This window comes from Mus caroli, unplaced genomic scaffold (genome assembly GCF_978045245.1).
Source record: "Mus caroli unplaced genomic scaffold, Mus_caroli_1 scaffold_1, whole genome shotgun sequence".
In the NCBI taxonomy this organism is placed as follows: Eukaryota; Metazoa; Chordata; class Mammalia; order Rodentia; family Muridae; genus Mus; species Mus caroli.
This window is the reverse complement of record NW_028227256.1, coordinates 186096546-186116237: the sequence shown is the minus strand read 5'-3', so window position 1 is coordinate 186116237 and position 19692 is coordinate 186096546. Positions and strand designations below refer to the sequence as shown.

Sequence of the window (19692 nt, the reverse complement as noted above, 5' to 3'; positions counted from 1 at the left end):
TTCAACAAAAACAAAGTCTGTAAAAATATATAATGCAGAAAACAATAGGAAAATTTATGTGAATTTCAATTGAAGATGAAACATTTACTCAAAACAAATGACAAACTGAACCACTGAGAAATTTTTCAACAAATTATGCTCTCTGTCTAAAATGGGTTCAAAATTGAAATCAGTACTAGAAGTTTAATTTCATAATTCTTTAAATGATTGGAAAATATATAACATAATTCATGACAAATTGGAAGTAAAAGATAAGGCTTCAAGACTCTGTGTGTGTGTGTGTGTGTGTGTGTGTGTGTGAAAGAGAAAGAGAGAGAGAGAGAGAGAGAGGGATTTATGAAATTCTTGGGCAAATTCCAGGATGTATCTGGAGAATATCATCCTGAGTGAGGCAACCCAATCACAAAAGAAGTCACTTGATATGCACTCACTGATAAGTGGATATTAGCCCAGAAACTTAGAAAACCCAAGATAAAATTTTCAAAACTCAAGAAAACCAAGAAGAAGGAAGACCAACGTGTGGATACTTCATTCCTCCTTAGAATAGGGTTCAAAATACCCATGGAAGGAGTTACAGGGACAGAGTTTGGAGCTAAGGCAAAAAGATGGACCATCCAGAGAGGCTTCAAGACTCTGTGTGTGTGTGTGTGTGTGTGTGTGTGTGTGTGTGTGTGTGTGTGTGTGTGTGTGTGTGTGAGAGAGAGAGAGAGAGAGAGAGAGAGAGAGAGAGAGACAGAGAGAGAGAGAGAGACAGAGAGAGAGAGAGAGAGAGAGAGAGACAGAGAGAGAGAGAGAGAGAGACAGAGAGAGAGAAGGGGAGCAGGAGGGGGAGAGGGAGAAGGAGAACAGCAGAACACTAAAATATGCATGGTGCAAACCTTAAAATTATATAACTGGAGTATAGCACAATGCCAAATCCAGTGCTAATAATAAAAAACAAAAGGTTCTTGACTTTAAATTCCTACTTTAAGAAAATTAAAACAAGGGCTGGTAAGATGGCTCAGTGGGTAAGAGCACCTGACTGCTCTTCCAAAGGTCCGAAGTTCAAATCCCAGCAACCACATGGTGACTCACAACCACCCATTATAAGATCTGACACCCACTTCTGGTGCGTCTGAAGACAGCTACAGTGTACTTACATATAATAAATAAATAAATAAATAAATAAATAAATCTTTAAAAAAAAAGAAAAAGAAAATTAAAACAAAAACCAAAGCCAGCAACATATGAAATTATTGAAAAGGATTAAGTAGGGTTTGTTCCAGTTATGTAGTGTTTGTTTAATATTTGAAAATCCATCAGTGTCTGATGTCATTGACACAATGGCAGGCTAAAGAGGAGTTATGTGATTGAATGATTAGACATGGAAATGAGAAGCCTCTACCAAACCCAGAACTCATTCATAATTGGAATTAGATGTACAATGATCAACACCAAATCTTTGTTGTTTGTGTATAGTTAGACTTTACAGTGTTATATCATCTATTATAAATGGGTACACTTTAAAGTCAACAAAATGTTATAATCATCCTTCTACCAGGAGTGGGGTTCTTTTAAATTTAGACAGTTGAATAAATTATAAAGTTTGTGAGTGCATTTATTAAACAAAAATAATATTCAGAAAATGTATTTGAAATTTGTTAGTATTAATGATATTTCAGGCTAAAAGAAATAGGAGATAGATTTTATACACTTAGACACTGATGCCTACAAAAGTCCTTCCAGCATGCATCCCATTTAGTCATGAGATACTCAGTCACTTTCCCTGAAATAAGGAACAAGAACAATAAAGATGGATATTGATACCATTATATTGTTATATAATTGTAGGAATTTTAGCCAATGCTACAAGGGAAACAGAAGAATACAGATGAACAATCAATGTTATATTTCATATCGCACAGTTGTGCACATAGCACAGTTGTGCATGCAGCACAGTTGTGCATGCAGCACAGTCGTGCACATAGCACAGTTGTCCACACAGGAAGCCCAGAAGATACAGCCCTTTCACCTATTCTTATTTACCACTCCCAATGGTCAAGAATGGGAACCACCCAGCCTGTTTCTAAATAAACGGGGAAGATGTCCACATGGTTGGTTGCATGTTACTCAGTGGAACAAACTTTAAACTGATTTGCAAAGTGTGGATGTAAATGGATGATATTATGCTAGATAAAATAAGCTAATGGAAAGAAAAATACCATACACTCTCAACTATCCATAATAGACAGCAACACTGGTCTCATAATATAGAGATAGGCCTATGGCCATCACGACCTTGAACATGCCTAATCTCATCTGATGTATGAAATGTTAAAAATAGGGTAGAAATTACTTGATACTGGATGAGTTGGGAGGAGGAGGAGGAGAAACAAGCAAATGGATAATTTGACCAAAATATAGTCAAATAGGGAGGAATTTTTTTCTATCTAGCATAACATGATTACTATAATTAACATTAGTTTATGATATATTTTAAAATAACTAGAAAATATTGAGAAGAATGTGAGAAAAAACTTTAAATTTTTGGTAGGAATATATATTAGTAAAGCCATTATGGAGAATATAAGAGAGATTACATACATACACACACACACACACACACACACATCAAAATAGAATTATTGGAAGTTCAAGCCATCTCACTTCTGGGTATGTTATACACAGTCAACTTAGACACCCATAAAGATATGGACTGATTATAAATGTGGCATTTAATGTTCATTGAAATTCTTCTAATACATGAAAAAAATGCTATCCTTGTAGTAAAATTAATTGAATTGTAAGACATCAGGCTAAATGAAACAAATCAGATACAAGAACACTACACTCAGAATTGAGATATGAATATGAAACAGTAGTCATGAGTATTACAAGTGGCAGAGGGGTGGAGGAAGGAAGGCCTAAGAGATCAAACTGCAAGTAGGTAGAATTACCGTTTTCTAGTATTCTACAGCACAGTGGGGTGACTAAATTCCACAATAACCTATCAAGTGTTGTGTAATGAGGAAAGGGGCTCAAATCTAAATACATAGTAAACATGAGGAGATGTAAATGTTACATCCCAATTTGAGCTACATATATTGTATGCATTCATTGAAACATCACATTCCAATTCATAAATACATAGAATTATGTTAATTAAATTATTAACAGCCTGAGATGCTAATTAGCACAATTCAATCTTCACCCAGTGCACACATGTAGCAAATTATCATGATGTATCCCATAAATACATGTGATTAAATTATCAATCAACAAAAACACAGAGGAGTATCTATTCAATATCTACATTTCATAACCTGCGAGTCCCCAGGTTTTCAGATATTTTCACAACACGTGTTGCTTCAATATTGATGAAAGGCTATCTCCCACATGCTTTGATGTGTTCTGTGTGTGATCCTGGGGAGTCTTGGAAGGAATTTATTCAGTTGAGTCAGTATTTGTCCACTGGTGTGAGGTCACAGAATTCACCTCACTTGTAGCTCATCCCTTCAACCTTCCTTTACTCTGTCTCATTTAAATTATTTGTATGGAACACTCTTGCCAAATAACTAGAACAACACCAGGGATTTCTTTCCCAGAAATCAACTGTAAATTACGTAGCATACACACATAATCAACCCTCTCGTGGCTCCTTCCCTCATGCTTGCATTGGCATGAGAAATTGATCCTGGGCTTCTCTTCATGGCCCTATGTTTTGCTCTTGAGCCCTAAGTTCCTTGGTTTCTGCCCCTTTCTACTCTTCTCCAACCCCCATAACAAAAGTCATTGAATCCTAGGCACAAACAAAACACATCTATTTATTTTTCTACTTTTCAAACATATAGTTTGGATGAACATTCTATACCCATCATAAACACTTATTAATTTATAAATAGATCACTTGAAAGTAGGTTGACCTATTAAAACTTTTCCATTCTTGGAAACATGTCTTTTAAATCTATTTTTTCCTTAGCCTTGGATACAACCCATATAGAAACCTTGAATAATTTAGAATATTGTATTTAAGAGAGAAATACCAAAGAAAATAGATGGGGAAATAAAACTATTCAAGTCTGTGTTTAAGAACAGCCATAGTTTCTATTCCTTTGTGAAATGCTGCATACCATGAGCCCAGCTCCGCCCTGGGGGTGTGTGCACACTGCTCTGTCTAGTGATGTACAACCGATGGCACTGCTTAGCCCTTTGGGCACAAAAACAACTACCCACAAAAGAGCGAAAATCACCCAAGTCTTATTATGCTTGGCTTTTAGGGGAAGATGCTCAGAACAGCAATTCCATTCGGTGAACGGGTTTAAGCAGCACCATCATCGGATGTGAACCATTATAAATTTGACAGAATCACCATGATGGCATTTTCAAGACTAGACATTGTTTAATAAAAACAAAACTAAGTAGACACAGAAAAACACTTTTTTATTGCAAATTTCAATTTTAGTGCCATACAGAATCAACATAGAGCACAATATTTGTATGTATTTCTTTTATATATATATATTATATATTTTATAGCTGTTGCTAAGGGCTAGCCATTCTCATACAGAAATAAAGAGGTAAGTTCATCTTCAAATATCAGTTTCTAGGTTTAAATGTTAATTTATTCATGGCTTTCTGTATGTCTTGATTAGAAGTGTCCCAGTAGAAATTATCTCATTGGTCTCATGTCTTTGCTGTAAAATATTATCTTGATGACATTCAAACTTATCAAGGTAAACACTACAGTGGGTCTTGTGCTGTTCTGCTATGCACATGAGCTAAACAAGACTATTTTGTGTGTGTATATCATATAGTCTAAGTATTTATAATTTTAATAATGGCAATGCAGTATGATAAAAATTACTAAACATGTTTAAAATCCATTAATAAAAACATAAATTATGCATCAAAAGAAATATTCTCCCCCACCAAAATTTTCTTTAATGCTTTAAGTGTCTGAGCTAATTGTCCTTAGCTATTTTTGCTTGACACAATGATAAACTTCTAAACAACTCAGTATCTCTCACTGATACCTATCACCAGTTTGAGTTTTCATGTTTCACTCCCCTGCTTCTTCTGGATAGAATTTGCTGGTTTCCATCTTCCATACCAACCGAAAGCCTTGTATCTTTGAGAATTCACTAATGTGACTCTTTCTTCAAGTACTTTTCCCAATATTCCTGACTTAAAGTTGGTAGTTCCCCTACATTTGGGTTCTGCTCTCTGTATTTTCTTACACTCTTGTAAGATCTTCAAGGTGGAAATCACACCCAGGCCTCATTTTAGGCCAGTGAGGACATAACAGCCCATGAGCATGGGGAATGTTAGTTTCTTATCAATGCTAATGTCTTCCAAAGGGGGAGATTATGGTTGAGACATGGGGCCCAGCTTGTGCTATGAATAACAAACATGATTATTTTGGGGGTTTCTATTTGGATAAATTAGACTTCATGAAACTTCACACACCAGAATATCAGAATCAGTCAACTCTACATTCCTTCTATCAACGAAGGTTCTAATTTTCATACCTAAATTGTTCTCAGCATATGAACCATTGACTCTTTCACTCAGCTAGCACTGTCTCAGCTGGGCTACAGTGGCCTACCTTCACTCTTGTCTTCAGGATCAATGGCTCTTCCTCTCTATAGTCTAGTAGTGCTGAGCAAAATGTAACCTACCCATGGGATGTATGTCTCTCTTCACCCTGTCACCCCATCACTTCCCATCGTATCTGCAGACTCTTGCTGAAGAAACTGCAGCCCACTCAATGTTGTTTAATGTGCAGCCTCATTGATCTACTGTTCTTCATTTCACACCATGCTTTATGCTCTGCCTGCTCTGCTCAAGCCACTGGCCTCTGCATCTCCCAGATACAACACATTCCCTGCCCTAAAGGGCATTGACACTGTATGTTGTGTATGTGGAATGTTTATTCTCTATGTAACAGCTTGGTTGGATGTATCCTATTGCATGCATACAAACTCTGAAAATGCAGATGTTATAATTACAATAGAGTCAGCAATCCAGGATCCAGGTGGAAAGAGTGTGAGTGGAGGTGAGGATGCATTCTGAATATCTTTGTCTTCCGGTCACTGGAGAATATGGACAGGTTACTCTTAGAATCCTATGGATAACTGGAAGCTGCAGCTCACTATAACTGCCCAGCATCCCAACAAAATAGGTATCGTATATAGCTATCCCAGGAAAGATCAAAACTTAAAATGTGCTATATAGTTTCAACCAAAACTATATCAAGCCATTATAAAGCTGAACCATGCAATGGCTGAGTAGATATAATCAAGTAAGGCTTATGGGAGAAGGTAGCTCAGTAAGCCTTCTATTACTTCTCTTTCCTTTGGAAATATTGGTGTGTGTGTGTGTGTGTGTGTGTGTGTGTGTGTATGCATACACATTATTGCATGCACATATATATCCCAAGGCAAGACTAGTGTTAGATGACAGCTTACATGGGTCAGTTCTCTCCTTCCATCATGTGGGTTCTGGGGCTGCTAGGCTTGGTGGTAAATACTGTTATACACTGAGCCATCTCTTCCACACTGACTTGTGCTAGAACTGGTAAGTGGTACTTTACATAAAAATAATCCTGTTGTACATTTAAGTCACTTACAGAAATGAGAGATACAGCTTTAAACTGTATAGACACTTTCTAAGGATGTATAAATATGTAAAACAACAAATATATATATATATATATATATATATATATATATATATATATATATATATATATAGTAAATGTGTAAGAATATCTACAAACATATCAAAATTATGTTTCTGTTACAATCGAGTCTTCAGTTCCTGTGGCATTTTGCTCTTGTTGGTCACAGAATTTTGAAAACAACCCTTTAGATTTTTAAAATGACTTTGTTTTATGGCAATTGCACTATTAAAATATTTCATTTTAACTTATGTGCATGCTTGTGTGTCAGCATGGGTGTCCTCTGAGATCACAGAAGACACAGGATCACCTGAGCTAGAGAAGTTACATACGGTTGTGTGCTGCCCATTGTGAGTTCTGGCTATCAAATGCTGGCCCTCTGTAAGAACAAGACACTGTCTTAACCATGAACCCATATTTACAGCCCTTATGGAAATCTATACATTTTATTTTGAAGCCAAATGAATTTAATACTGTATATGGGCAGGCTGTGTTAACTCTTGAGGGCCCCATGTTTTCTGAACTCTACAGTGAAAATCATCTGAGTCAATGCGGTACCATTAGTCAGCATTTGCGATGAGATCATGGAAGACGGTTAATGTTCTGTACACAAACCACACCGCAGAGCATCATTCTCACCATGAACTCCTTGTTCCAAAGAAGCTTTCTAAGTTCTTTGTTCTAACTTTGCTCTGAATAACCCCCAAAATTCAACTCACTTAGGTGCTGGCCAAATGGCTAGAGATGTCTCTGCCTGAAGAGATGACGTTTAACACCCACACGTGCTTACATGCATGACTAGACACATGAAGTTATGAGCAGAATCAATAAGAATCATCAAAGGATCAGTATGGTTGGGAGACCTTGACTGGGGGTGAGGGTCAAGGTAGAACTGCTGTGAACATTGCTAGACAGCTTCTCATCTGAGGGCGCTTCCATGGCATCCCTGTTCCATGCCCTGGCCCCATCACCAGGGGCATTTAAATAGCTTTATTAATTGTGCATATGTATAAGTACTCCAAGGCTGGAATACTCATTTATCTAGTCTAACAAACTGTTTCTTAAACTGCATATCTATCCCCAGAGCTCTCAATAGTTTTCCCTTTTCAAACTGAAGACATAAATCAAAACAACATACTTCACAAACAAACTGGGGCCCTAAAATCCCTCTCCACCTCTTCCTAGCTGCTCAATCTTATTTACCAATCCCTTCTTTCCACACCATATCAAGATGCCCCTCTTCATACTGTCATGGCTAGGCTCCTCTGGGACTCAGTTGGTCTGTGTACCCAGAAGCCTCTGTGATGCCGTAGACCATGTGAACAGCCCCATAGCTAAAACAGTCCCTTAGGCTTCAGTCCCCTGACACCCAGTCAGCTGCCTACTCCAAGTCAGCATGGTTTCCAGAGAGACTCGACTGGTGACCCCTTGGAGCTTTAGGGTCCATGAAGTGTGTGAGTCACTTACGTGGCAAAGACAGTTTGCACAGGACAGTTGGGGCTAAATGCAGCAAAAAAGATTGGGGTAGCATGCAGCTAAATGCTTCCAAGTAGTATTGTCTGCCAATCCACAACAAAATACTCAATAAAATTCCTCTATATATTCCAAAATTATACCTCTTATAGTAATGACAATATATATGAATCCAATATTAGTATTGAGCCCTTAAGGATCTACAAAGATTATCCCTATTTTGCTTAATGAAATCATGACCTGATGTTCTGAGTTTCAATATAAAAAGTATGGTTTAATAAAATTTCTTTATTACATAATCTGAAATGGCCAGTATATTAAACCCCAAAACAAATTTTAAATCATCAACCATTTAAGATTGAAGTCCCTGCATGAATATTAATTTACAAACTTCCCATTTTCTGACAGTTTTTAATCTCAAAATGCTGGTTTTCACACAAATGCTGATGAAGCCATCACTAGACGCCATCACTAGGACAGTGTGTATTTAAGATATTAGGTCTCCTCTGTTTCCTATTGCTGGCCCTTCCTGGTATCTTTATTGCCCAGGGATTTAATCATTTAAAAGCATTTAAATTTTTTTTCTGGGGACATTAACATTCTGAGTTCTTAAATTGCTTTTTACATCATGAATTTATTCATTGTATGTGTGCACGTGTGTCCCATGGTTTGCATTTGATGACCGGAAGGCAGGTTGCACGTGTTCACAGGATAACTCTCATCCCATGGTTTGCATTTGATGACCGGAAGGCAGGTTGCACGTGTTCAGAGGAAAACTCTCAGGACGGGCTTCTCTCCCTTCCCTCTGCAGACCCCTGGGCACTGAACTAATGGTATCATATTTGGTGACAAGTGCCATCTCCATTGCTCAATATTCTCATTTTGTCCATGAGAAGCAGACACTAAATGAACCCGCGGAACACAAGTCACGGGGACAGAGGGAAGGAAATCCTGAGCGAGCGCTGAACCCACGGTGGTTCAGCATCAAGGAGAAGCATTAGAAGGTAGAGGCTCTGGGGAGACAGGAAGTAAACCTCACGATGGAGACATGTGGAATTCAGGTTATCTGAACTCCCACGACCCAGCAGCTTCAGGGTGAACTAGTGACTAAGGCACGCCCATGTGTCTGAAAATACACACATGCACACATGCTGCTGCCATGGGGCACCGTCTTGAGAAGGTCTCACCACCCGTGGTGCTTTGAGAGAGAAGTTCACAGTCACATTTCTTTGAAGCTCATAGAAAGTAGCACTGTGCTGTGCTATCCAACATCTACCGAGTGGCCCAGTGGAGCCCCAGGGAAACATCGCTGAAGCGAGCTCATTGAAGAACATATCAGGTAAGATTTGAAATGGTTGGTACCTCAGGGGCCCGCTAAATAGGGCTAGGGATTAGGCATGACTACACAAATGCATACAAAGACAAGGCCACAAAACAAAAAGAACAGTTATGGGTGGCAGGAAGTCCGGAAGCGCTTTCTGTTCGGTGGGTTGGCTATTCTGCCACTTTGTGTGGGCTTTCTCCAGGAACCTGGGATTCAGAGGAAAGAAAGAGTCCCATGCAGGCTCGTCCTGGGAACTTGGGGGAAATTATCAATCTGTCCCAAGTAAGCTGCATCCCAAGATATGTTTGGTTTCTTACGCTACTGAGAAGGGAAAGAAAGGTATTCCAGTCAGGTCTTACTGCAAGCCATTCCCACGGACTCACTGCGCAGCATCACATACAAGAGAAAGGCTGAACATCTCTCAGGCTTTGTTCTCTTCAAGGAGTGTTTAGCCTGAGAAGACAGCTAAGCTCAGGGTAGGAGAAGTGAATATCTACTTTAGTATTAACAACCATGCCTGCAATAGTATTTAGTCCCTTTGATTTATTTTGACAGATGTGTGCACATATAATTTTGTTGTCGATTGGATGCGAGAGTATGTGTATATATACTAATTTGTTGTTGGTTGGTTTTGTGTTTGAGAGAGATTTTCTTTTTATTTTATGCTTTTATTCTCTTATAGTGGGTACTTGGTTGTCATCTCTAATTTTTGTAATTTTTGAGATTATGATATAATTGCATCATTTTCAAAAAGTGACTAGAAAGACAGACATTATACTGTCATATGTAGAATATGAAACAAACAAACTAATAGACACGCTGTTAGAAGCATCAGGAGAAAAATGGAGACCCTTGGGAAGCTGGCTCCTTGGGTAAAAAAGCAAGATTGCTGTGCAAAAGTGAGGGTCTGCATTCTAACCCCAGCTCCTACAAAAAGTTAGACATGGTTTTGTGCACCTGGCCTAGTGTGCGTGCTGTCAGGAATGGAGATATGAGATTTACTAACTCAAGCATGCTAGCCAATAGCCAAACTCCCAGCTCAGTGAGAGATCTTGTCTCAAGGGAACAAGATGGAGAGCGTGATGGAACAGGATATGTGATCCCTTTCTTTGGCTCTCACGGATACCTGCCCTCCCCCCCACACACACACACATATACACACTTGTATACACATACAAGACCAAACGTTAAAAGGGAAAAGATGATCAGAGCATGTTGCATGCACACATGGAAGTGTTAGAATGTTACAATTCTGTCCAGTGTTTTGTATAGCTTATACATTGTAACAAACAGGCACAACAGTCATGAAAGAGGATATAAATCTAATTATGCTTTCTGTTTTTGTTGCCAATAAGTGAATAAAAATATAATTGACAGTGAACATCTAAGACCCTAAGAGAAGCCTAGTGCTTCAGAATGGCCATTCCGACAGCGAGAGGTTCAGTGACATGTATGGATTTGGGAATGGGCAAGGGCTTAATCAGCGTCATTAATCAGGCTGTGTGATGTTTTCATTTGTGACTTAATTAGAGTCCAGTGAGTTTATTCTAAAAACTTAATAGCCAGGCACAGTGGCGCACGCTTGTAATCTCAGCACTTAGGAAACAGAAGCAGGGAGCTGGGCAATTTGCAGCCAGTCTAGGCAACAGCTTAATGTCTGTGCTGCCAGTCAAGACCCTGCCTCAAAAACTCAATTAAAAATTTAAAACAAAGAAAAAAGAAAAAACATGTATAAATCATAATGACTAATCTGTCCCTCGGTAGACAAACAGTTTAAACTATACGCAGTTTCACTAAGTCATCAGGTCTGAAAGTGGAGTTACAGCCCAGCAGTTAAGACAACTTGATGCTCTTCCAAGGGCTGAGGTTCAGTTCTCAGCACCCACATGGTAGTCCCTAATCCCAGCAACTCCAGTTCTAGGAAATCTGATACCCACGTCTGGCCTCCTTTGGCATTATACACATAGAAGTGCATTTAACTAAATGCAGGCAAACAATTCATACCCATGAAATATAAATAAATAAATAATCTTAAGCCATCAGTATGCTACTCTTTAAAGAGGGGAAGAATTAAAATCAAAATGTTACCTAAACTGGGAGACAGGTGACTTCACCTACATGCATAAACATGATGGTGAGACTCCAGTGGCGCCCCCGTATGTCTGGGCTCCGGTGACAGTCATTCAGACACAGCTACCTCCTTGCATTTGGAACTTGCCTCTTAAAGTATTCAAGAACTACTGTCTGCTAAAACTCTGCCCACTTCCACATGTCAGCCAAGACAAAGGCAACTAGAAAGATCGGCTTCATTGTTGCAGACACCAAAATTTGCCAGAAACAGACTGATGTTTTGGCACTGTCTGCAAAGTCCCTTGATATAAAATTTCCTATGTCCTCATTTTAAAAATTAGGGCCTAATTTGGTGGCACCAATCCATCGTTACAATGGGCATCTTCTAGAAATAAGACAAGTGGTTCCCTATCTGTTAATTACTAAGCCATTAGCAACTGAGGATTGCCAGAATGGAGTCCAGCTGTCACTACAGAGCCGATGTTAGGTGGGATCCACTCTCTGCACCTATATCAGTGGCACAGAAACACAAGAGAACCCTGATCCTCATCACCCATATGAACTAAGCTCAATTTCTAGCCAAAAACATAGAGTAGGTATGAAAACTTTCTGAATACCCTCCTAAAACCAATTCACCAATTGTGGATGTGTGTGTGTGTATTTTCCTTTAGAGGTTGATACTGCACTGGTATGCAAAAATATTATATTTTCCATAGTTATAATCAGAAAACATGTAAATAGATAGATAGATAGATAGATAGATAGATAGATAGATAGATAGATAGATATGGATACACAGTATATGCTTGCTTTCTTCATATATAGACATACATAAATATATATGTGTAAAAGTATATTCACATCTATATGTATGTATATGCACGTGCATGCATGTGTATTTGAAGTCAAAGGTCATTTCCATAAAATGCGGGGAGGAATTTTGCTGGTCTCTGGGTGAGTGCTCATATGGGAGCAAGTCCTGGGAAATGGAGCATGCTCTCCCTCTGGTTTGAAAATCAAGAGTGGGTTTGGCAGTACTGAGACACGGGAAGCCCTGAAGAAAGAAAAGGCAAGTCTGTCTCTATTCTAGACATTGCAAATGCCAGAAATTTCACAGCAATCTCAGCATCTGACGGCCTGGAAGTTTCTCCCAAATGGTGGGTGACAACGACAATGATCATATAACACCTTCTGAGTGCCTCGAGTGCAAAGTTCACTAGTTCTAAGGTCACCGATTTAATGCAACAGCCAAGTTCCATTCTCATCAACAGACACTATCTGAGAAAGACAGCTGTAGGAACCGAGCAAGGATTTAAAGCCTGCCACAACTTGTGAGATCAGTGTTGGACTCTAAAGGGCTTAACATCTAAACATAAAATGCAGGGACCAAATAAAACAGAAATTCTCTGGACCTGTGATTAGTGCTCAAGCCATCATTACTGTTCAGCTCTGGGGCTGAGAGTTTTACAGCAGCTTAAGGGGTTTGGGGGGGAGAAACTGCTAACACATCATCAGATACACCATGAGGTCACTGAAATGTCTGTCCTCCTTCACTGTCATCTACATAGACCCAGGATTTAGATACAGCTTTAGCTTTTCTGGGTAGGTGCCATTTAAAGGAAAAGACAGGAAGACAGATCTCCGTGTTTAACCAAATGTTAAATATTTTTTATTTTACTCACCTGCACAGTGAGATGAATCCATTTCTTCATAAGAATTCTCCCTGGTGTCATTACTTTTATTGGAGGCTGCAAACCATTTACTGTGTGATAATAAAACATGGTCTCTTTCTCAGATATTGTAACTTTGAACACAATCTGCCCGTCCACTGTCTTTTCTATCACACACCTAAGGAAGCAACCAGAAAAGACAGGAAAGGTCAGCGTCCAAGCAAAACGGCAAGCTGAGGCATTGTCCTGTTAAAGTGACCCCAGCCCCACCCAAAGTGGTGTGCTATGAGTAAGTACCTGAATCTCATTACACTCCCAGAAAACCTTATTCCAACAGAAGTCATTTTACTTCAGAAAAAAAATGGAATTCTTATTTACAATATTTTCCTCAGAGCCTCAACACCCTTCATTAAAGATTCATGACAGAAAGTAAAGTAGTAGCATCCTACTGGAAAACTAACATTTAGGCTACTGGCCCATTAGTTCCCTGCTATTCCTTTTATAGGAAGTGGTAGGACACACCAGATTCCCACATGGGTATTGAATCACCAGGGCAAATCTTTCTTCTTTTAATGTCAAATGAATTTGGAGTCCATGGAATGCTCTGAGTTATTAGCCCTGAAGTCAGAATTGCTCTATTTGATTCCCAGAATGAAATGAAGACTGAACAACCACTGTCTCTTCGTCTTTATCATGCACTGGCCAGAAGCCAGGAGCAGTGTCTGCAAGATGGCCACCTATGTCTTCCGTGACCGCAGTCCAGCTGAGACATTGACATGGTGTAGTAATTCTGGACTGAAGCTTTCTCTCCAAGAGTAAGATTGAGTAGGATTTTGATGACATAAAACAACTTTTGGGAAGGCTCTAGGTCTTGAGTTACACTTACGCTACTGTAGAGACTGGGTTTTGATCACAGCCCCTAATGGATTTGATCTTGCAGGCTCTCTGGCCCAGCCTCCTGAGTGCTGAGAGGATGAGTGAACACCACCATTCCAGGTTGGGATTCTTTTCAAAGGTCACTCCTCTATGGGTTGTCTGGGGTGCCTTTCAGAACCCAGCACTCCTCCCATACCTGACTGCCATCTACTCAGGCCAGGCACCTCTGCATGCATCACAGATCACAAAACTCTCTTCTCAGGTCAAAGATGTCTAAACAGTCCTCCTTCCTGTTCACTAAACATGCTTTGCCCTCTAGGTAGGAATGAGACTCCTCCCATCAGAGCACCCAGATTCTGGGGACCTGAAGTATATATGAGATAGTACAGACTTCCTCCCCAAAAGTAATCAAAATCAGTCATGAGAATTCATGAGTCAAAGGTCCTGTTGGACCACCCAAGAATGGATGCAAAAGAAGTTTCAAAATTATCCTCACTGGGAGCATTTAAAAACCTTTCCCTTTCATATATGTTTATCCCAAGTTGGAAAACAGACTAAGAATGCAGAGTACCAGTCTCTCCCTTATTGACACTAACGTACTGTTCTTTTTGCCTGCATTTGGTAAAATACAAAATAAGGCATTCTTAATGTTGGCAAATAATTTTAGATAAAACCTTTAAAAATACATACATACATACATACATTCTACTGCAGGCTATTTTTAACGCTTTAGTAATTGAATATTTGTGATTTACCGACATGAAAAAAAAATCTGCCATTATCCTATTTCTCTGGGACTTTGAGAGTTTTTCTTTGTTCATTTGTCTTGAGTATAAAATCTACAAGTGAGAATTCCATCATTACATAGGAATGTATTTACCAAACGCAGACTTATTTCCCCAAGCTTGCTGAAAATGCTTTTCTTAATATGTTATTGATTATCTCCCTTGCTATTTTGTTTGCTTGTAAACACTCTAGCTTTGGTAGATAATAAATGTGAGACGGAGGCAGGTAGTAAAATATTTAGGAACTGGATTTATTCTGCTCCTGAATACACAGTAATTGGATAATCCATGTTTTGTTTGTTTTACTTATCTGGAGCAAACACCCCCAAACTCCCCCAATTCCCATAGGTGCTTTAGCATCAAGAATGAAATGACCTTGATACAAGCAACAGATCCCCCAAAACTATAAACCTCATGCCAGCACCTCTAGGAATGCCCAGTATCTTATCATTAGGAAAGGAAGCTAGCAGAAGGGGTGTTTGATACAGAGACGTCTCTGCACACTAGAAAAGGTGTTTTAAGAGTCCAGATGCTGGTGGCATGACAAGTAGCTTCAATTTCCTGACATTTCCAGCAGTAAAACATAGAAGTCTCTTTTTTGGTGGGGAGGGGACTCAATTGAAACAGGGATAATAGAATGCAATTATTTTCACTCTAAACTTCAAACAAAAGTAAAATGTAGGATGAACCTTCCCTTGGCAGATGAAATGTAAGTACCTAAGATGCTAAGTCACACTCACTCATGAGAAGGCAAGACTTCCTTGTTTCATAGGTTCCCTCAACACAGTCCCACAAAGCAAACGTCCCAAGGGCAGGTGCCCAACACTACTAGGAGACAAAAGATGGGGTGAACACACGTTCTAGAACACACATCATGCATGGAAGAAAATGGCAAAAGCAAATATTAAACAAATAAAAGATCAGTGGGAGCCAGAGAGATACTCAAAGGCTAAGAGCGATTGATGCTCATACAAAGGACCTGAGTGCAGCTCCCAGAGCCCAGGAGCCCACATCGGTGTCTTGTAAGCACCCACAGAGTCAGCTCCACGGTCCTCAAAGCCCTCTCTGGTTTCTACAAGCACTGCACTTACATGCACACATGTAAACACATCCACAGCAAGATGTAAACAGTAAATTAAATAAAGATGAGTCAAAATGTTGCTGATGTTTCTAAACAGGCCTTGTATTACTTAGGGCATGGTAGTCAACTGTCACTGAGAGAAGAGGTGACAGCAGGAAGAGTTCGAGACTGCACCAACCAAAGTTGGTCACTTGGAAGCTTCACTCCCATTCACGTTGAGGGCATCCTTAACAGACTCAAGAGCTGGGGAGCTCTTAAGAACCTCTGAAGATGGGGACACCACGTAGGTCAAAGACTGTACTGTGAGGAGGGTGGGTGCTTTCCGCATGTTCAACTCTATTGTTGAATATCCTCGATTTGTCACGTGAAATGTTTATTGAGAAAAGAAAGGTAAGTAAAACAGCCCTACTCCTTCAGAAAGCTACCTGCCTAGTCAAAGTTTTTATTTTCTAGTAGGGACATTTTGTATAGAGCAACCTTAAGCAAGACTTGGAACAAAACAATTGTTTTTATTATTGCCACCTATGCTACAAATGTACTCTCAACTTGCCTAGACTCCAAAGGCTAGGACCAAAAGTTCAGCTAGTCTATGAGAAATAAAAAGAATAAATAATATATGAGTCTGGTATAATCGATATTTATCAATATATAATTCTATTGTGTGTTATACTAAATAATATATGTTGCATATGTACTTGATGTATGTTCAGATATATTGCCCCCCTTGATGCAACTATTTCAATATTTTTGCTTTCCATTTTCATTTTCAACAGATTGAAAACATTTCAGGAAACAATACTCACATTGTAGAGCCAGAAAAGGGAAGACTAACACAGCAGCTGGTCTTCAACTGTAGCCTCCACAGGGGCACAGCTGTACTGTTACCTTAATTTCTAGGTGAGACCTCAGCTTGCAATAGTTTCTACAACTTCCCATTTCACGGGGGTTCTAGGTCAAATGAAAACTAGAAACAGCTGGTGTTACTCACATAGCGCCTCCTTGCTCAAGCTTCAACCACACAGCTAAGGTAAATTCTGCTGCCAGCCTCGGAGCCCGTAGAGACGGGCAGTTCTGGTGACTTCCGAACATGAAGCTCATGGCGTTGCTTCTGGAGTAAGGGTGGAGATCCCCGTGGTCTGCAGGGATGCAGCTCCGGAGGCCTTCTAGGAGGGCAGTATAGGGAGGAGAGGCAGAGCGGTAGGGGCAGTCCTGGATACACAGCCTCTCCCTACACAGATGCACATGCTCAGCCGCCACCGGGCTACGACAAAAAGTGCTGGGGCCTGGGAATCCACACGTGGCATGGGTTGGCATAGTGGATACCTTCCTGAAAGCACCCACGTTCTCCAGCCTTGGGAAAATGCCCTGCGAGGCAGCCAACAACAATACGGAAGCCAAATAGGCAAGGATCAATGTTTTAATGGTGTAACACAGGAAGCCCGGTGAGAGAGCCAGGTAATGCATGATTACAAAAAAGGATTCTTCACCCAGTGAAGCATTCCTAAATTAAGATCCAGGGCTGCACTGTTCACCAGAAATCCTGGAAAGGCACTGGAGCACTGAGATGTTTCATCTTGGGGAGACTGTAGACACACTGTCACAGGGAAGGCAGAGCAAGGGTGTCCTGAGAGAGGACAGAAACATGAGTCGAAGCCAGTGCCTGGTGAACAACACACAAGAAATCGAGAGTTTATTCTAAGCGTGAAGATCTGATGCCTCCTACAAAACAATGGAGAACTTCTCAAAGTCCATTCTGAACCACACAACTTAGAGTCAAAAAAAAAAAACCTATATATATATATATATATATATATATATATATGACAAAGATCTGAACATTACTGGACAAATCACACTCATCGACCTATAGGACAATCAGTTTGTGTATTTATGGATGATTGTGTGTTGTAGAGGCTTACAGCTACTGTGAGGTGTTACTCGACCCCAGAGAATTGGCACCACCCACTCTAATTAATGCAGTAAAGCATCCTTTAGCTCCTTTTCACGAACACCATATGTTGTGACCAGAGCTAACTTGCATTTACCCAAAGTGCAGCAAGCTAAGCACTCTGGGCCTTTCCCCTCATCCCAGCCTGCACAGCTACTTTAAGCTCACAGCAAAGCTGATTAGAAACTCAATACCATCTGCTTGCCCTGTGCCTTAATATTTATCAAGCATTTGTGTTAATGTTTCCGCATATGACTCCGTATTTGGAGGTTAAATATGGATTCCTAATGCCGTGTAAGTAATTGTATTGATAAATAAGCTGAGTTACTATTTCTTTATTGCATTTCAACCAGCCCCCCTCAGTGTGAGAAATAGCTCCTGGACAGGACCTCTGTCCCACGTTGCCTGGCAACCCTGCTGTCACCCCCTCCCCATTACGTCTAGGAAATAGACCCCGGCAGCATGAAGGCCCTGAGTGAGACTTGTCACTCAGGCTACTCTTCCCCACAGCTCAAAAGGGTTACCTGTAGCTCAGTGTAGGCTGTTCAGTGGCCCCTCAGCAACTGAGGTGTCCTGGCTTTCAAGGCTTTCAAGCTGGTACAGTGGGAGGGAGTCAGGTGGGGCATGCATGCTTAATTTTTAAAGTAGCAGTACACCTTATCCTGTAATACCCTGCCAGGCCCCTCCCCTTCCCCGCTTTTATGAATCTTACTCCATGCGATGCTTTAATCACAAAGGCCTGATTCTATAAGACAGCAACTGTATGGGTCGTTCTGCAGTTCTGCATGCTCCCTCTTTGGGAGGAAGGAGCCAGCATGAGGCTGGCCAATTGATGGAATTTTCTCTTTGGCTTTGTCCACCTCAGGACATCCTGCTCTAACTGTGCTTGCTTACTTAAGGCAAGATACACCGTGGACTTCTAAACACTGGGCTTGGAAAACAGACTCTAAACCAGCCAGAGAAGGAACCAGGGACTAATGGGGCCGCCAAATTGTAGTCACCTGACTGCCAGCTCATGTGTGGTGTCTGTATGCACATACATCCAAAGTTGTCATTTCTGTCCTCTGGATTATGCCATCCTACATTAAAATAGTCTAAGATTTCAACAGCCTTTGTAACCTGTCAGTCTCATCTTTTAAAAAAGTGTAAGATGGTCTGGAAAGCCAAGAGTCAATTTGTTCCCTCTAAACTCTTAGAGTTACAGCAATCTCGAGAAGTAGGCGATGCTTCTAAGGTGTTTCTCACTAAAAGGCAACTAGAGAAAACTCCTGATTCTCTGTTTCCCGGTTGTCTTTCCTTTCTAGCCCCTGAGAACATTGTAGCATTCGATTGTGTCACCTTTGGTCAAAACCCCATCCTTGGCTCAGTGCTTTAGGTAGATGGAAAATTTTAAGAACAGAATGTTAGTGTAAAGACAGCAAATTTATAGGAAATGGATAATTTCCTATGTGGATTTTGGAAATTAAGTCTTAAAAAATAACACAGGACACGGTGCAGAAAACTAACATATCATTTAGAGCTGTTATAGAGAGTATCATCAGCTGGTTTCCAGACAAACTCAGTGGGTCAAGGCTAGTGTCTCCAAGTCTGATGACCTGGGTTTGATCCCGAGTGAACAGACCATAAAAGGAAGGAGAGAGCAGACTCCTGGAAGTTACCCTCTTACACACACACACAGGCATGCATATGCACACTCAGTGGCATGAATATGCATACAAACCAAAGAATACAAACATAAATAAATCAATAATATTAAACACAATAAGTGCAGTGGTGGTTGAGGGAAGGCATTCCTGCATTAGATGCA

The 19692-nt window shown here is 40.2% G+C and overlaps 1 protein-coding gene across 1 annotated transcript in view; it reads right to left on the bottom strand.

The window, feature by feature from the left end:
* The window catches only part of Ush2a (usherin), a 680823-nt gene extending 663422 nt beyond the window's left edge, over positions 1-17401 (bottom strand). Inside the window, exons 1-2 of the mRNA XM_085835345.1 lie at positions 16926-17401; positions 13208-13373 (exon numbers count right to left, since the gene is read on the bottom strand). Of these exons, the coding sequence (XP_085691471.1) occupies positions 13208-13373; positions 16926-17401 (642 nt within the window). The remainder of the gene's footprint in view (positions 1-13207; positions 13374-16925) is intronic.
* Between the last annotated feature and the right edge of the window lie 2291 nt (positions 17402-19692).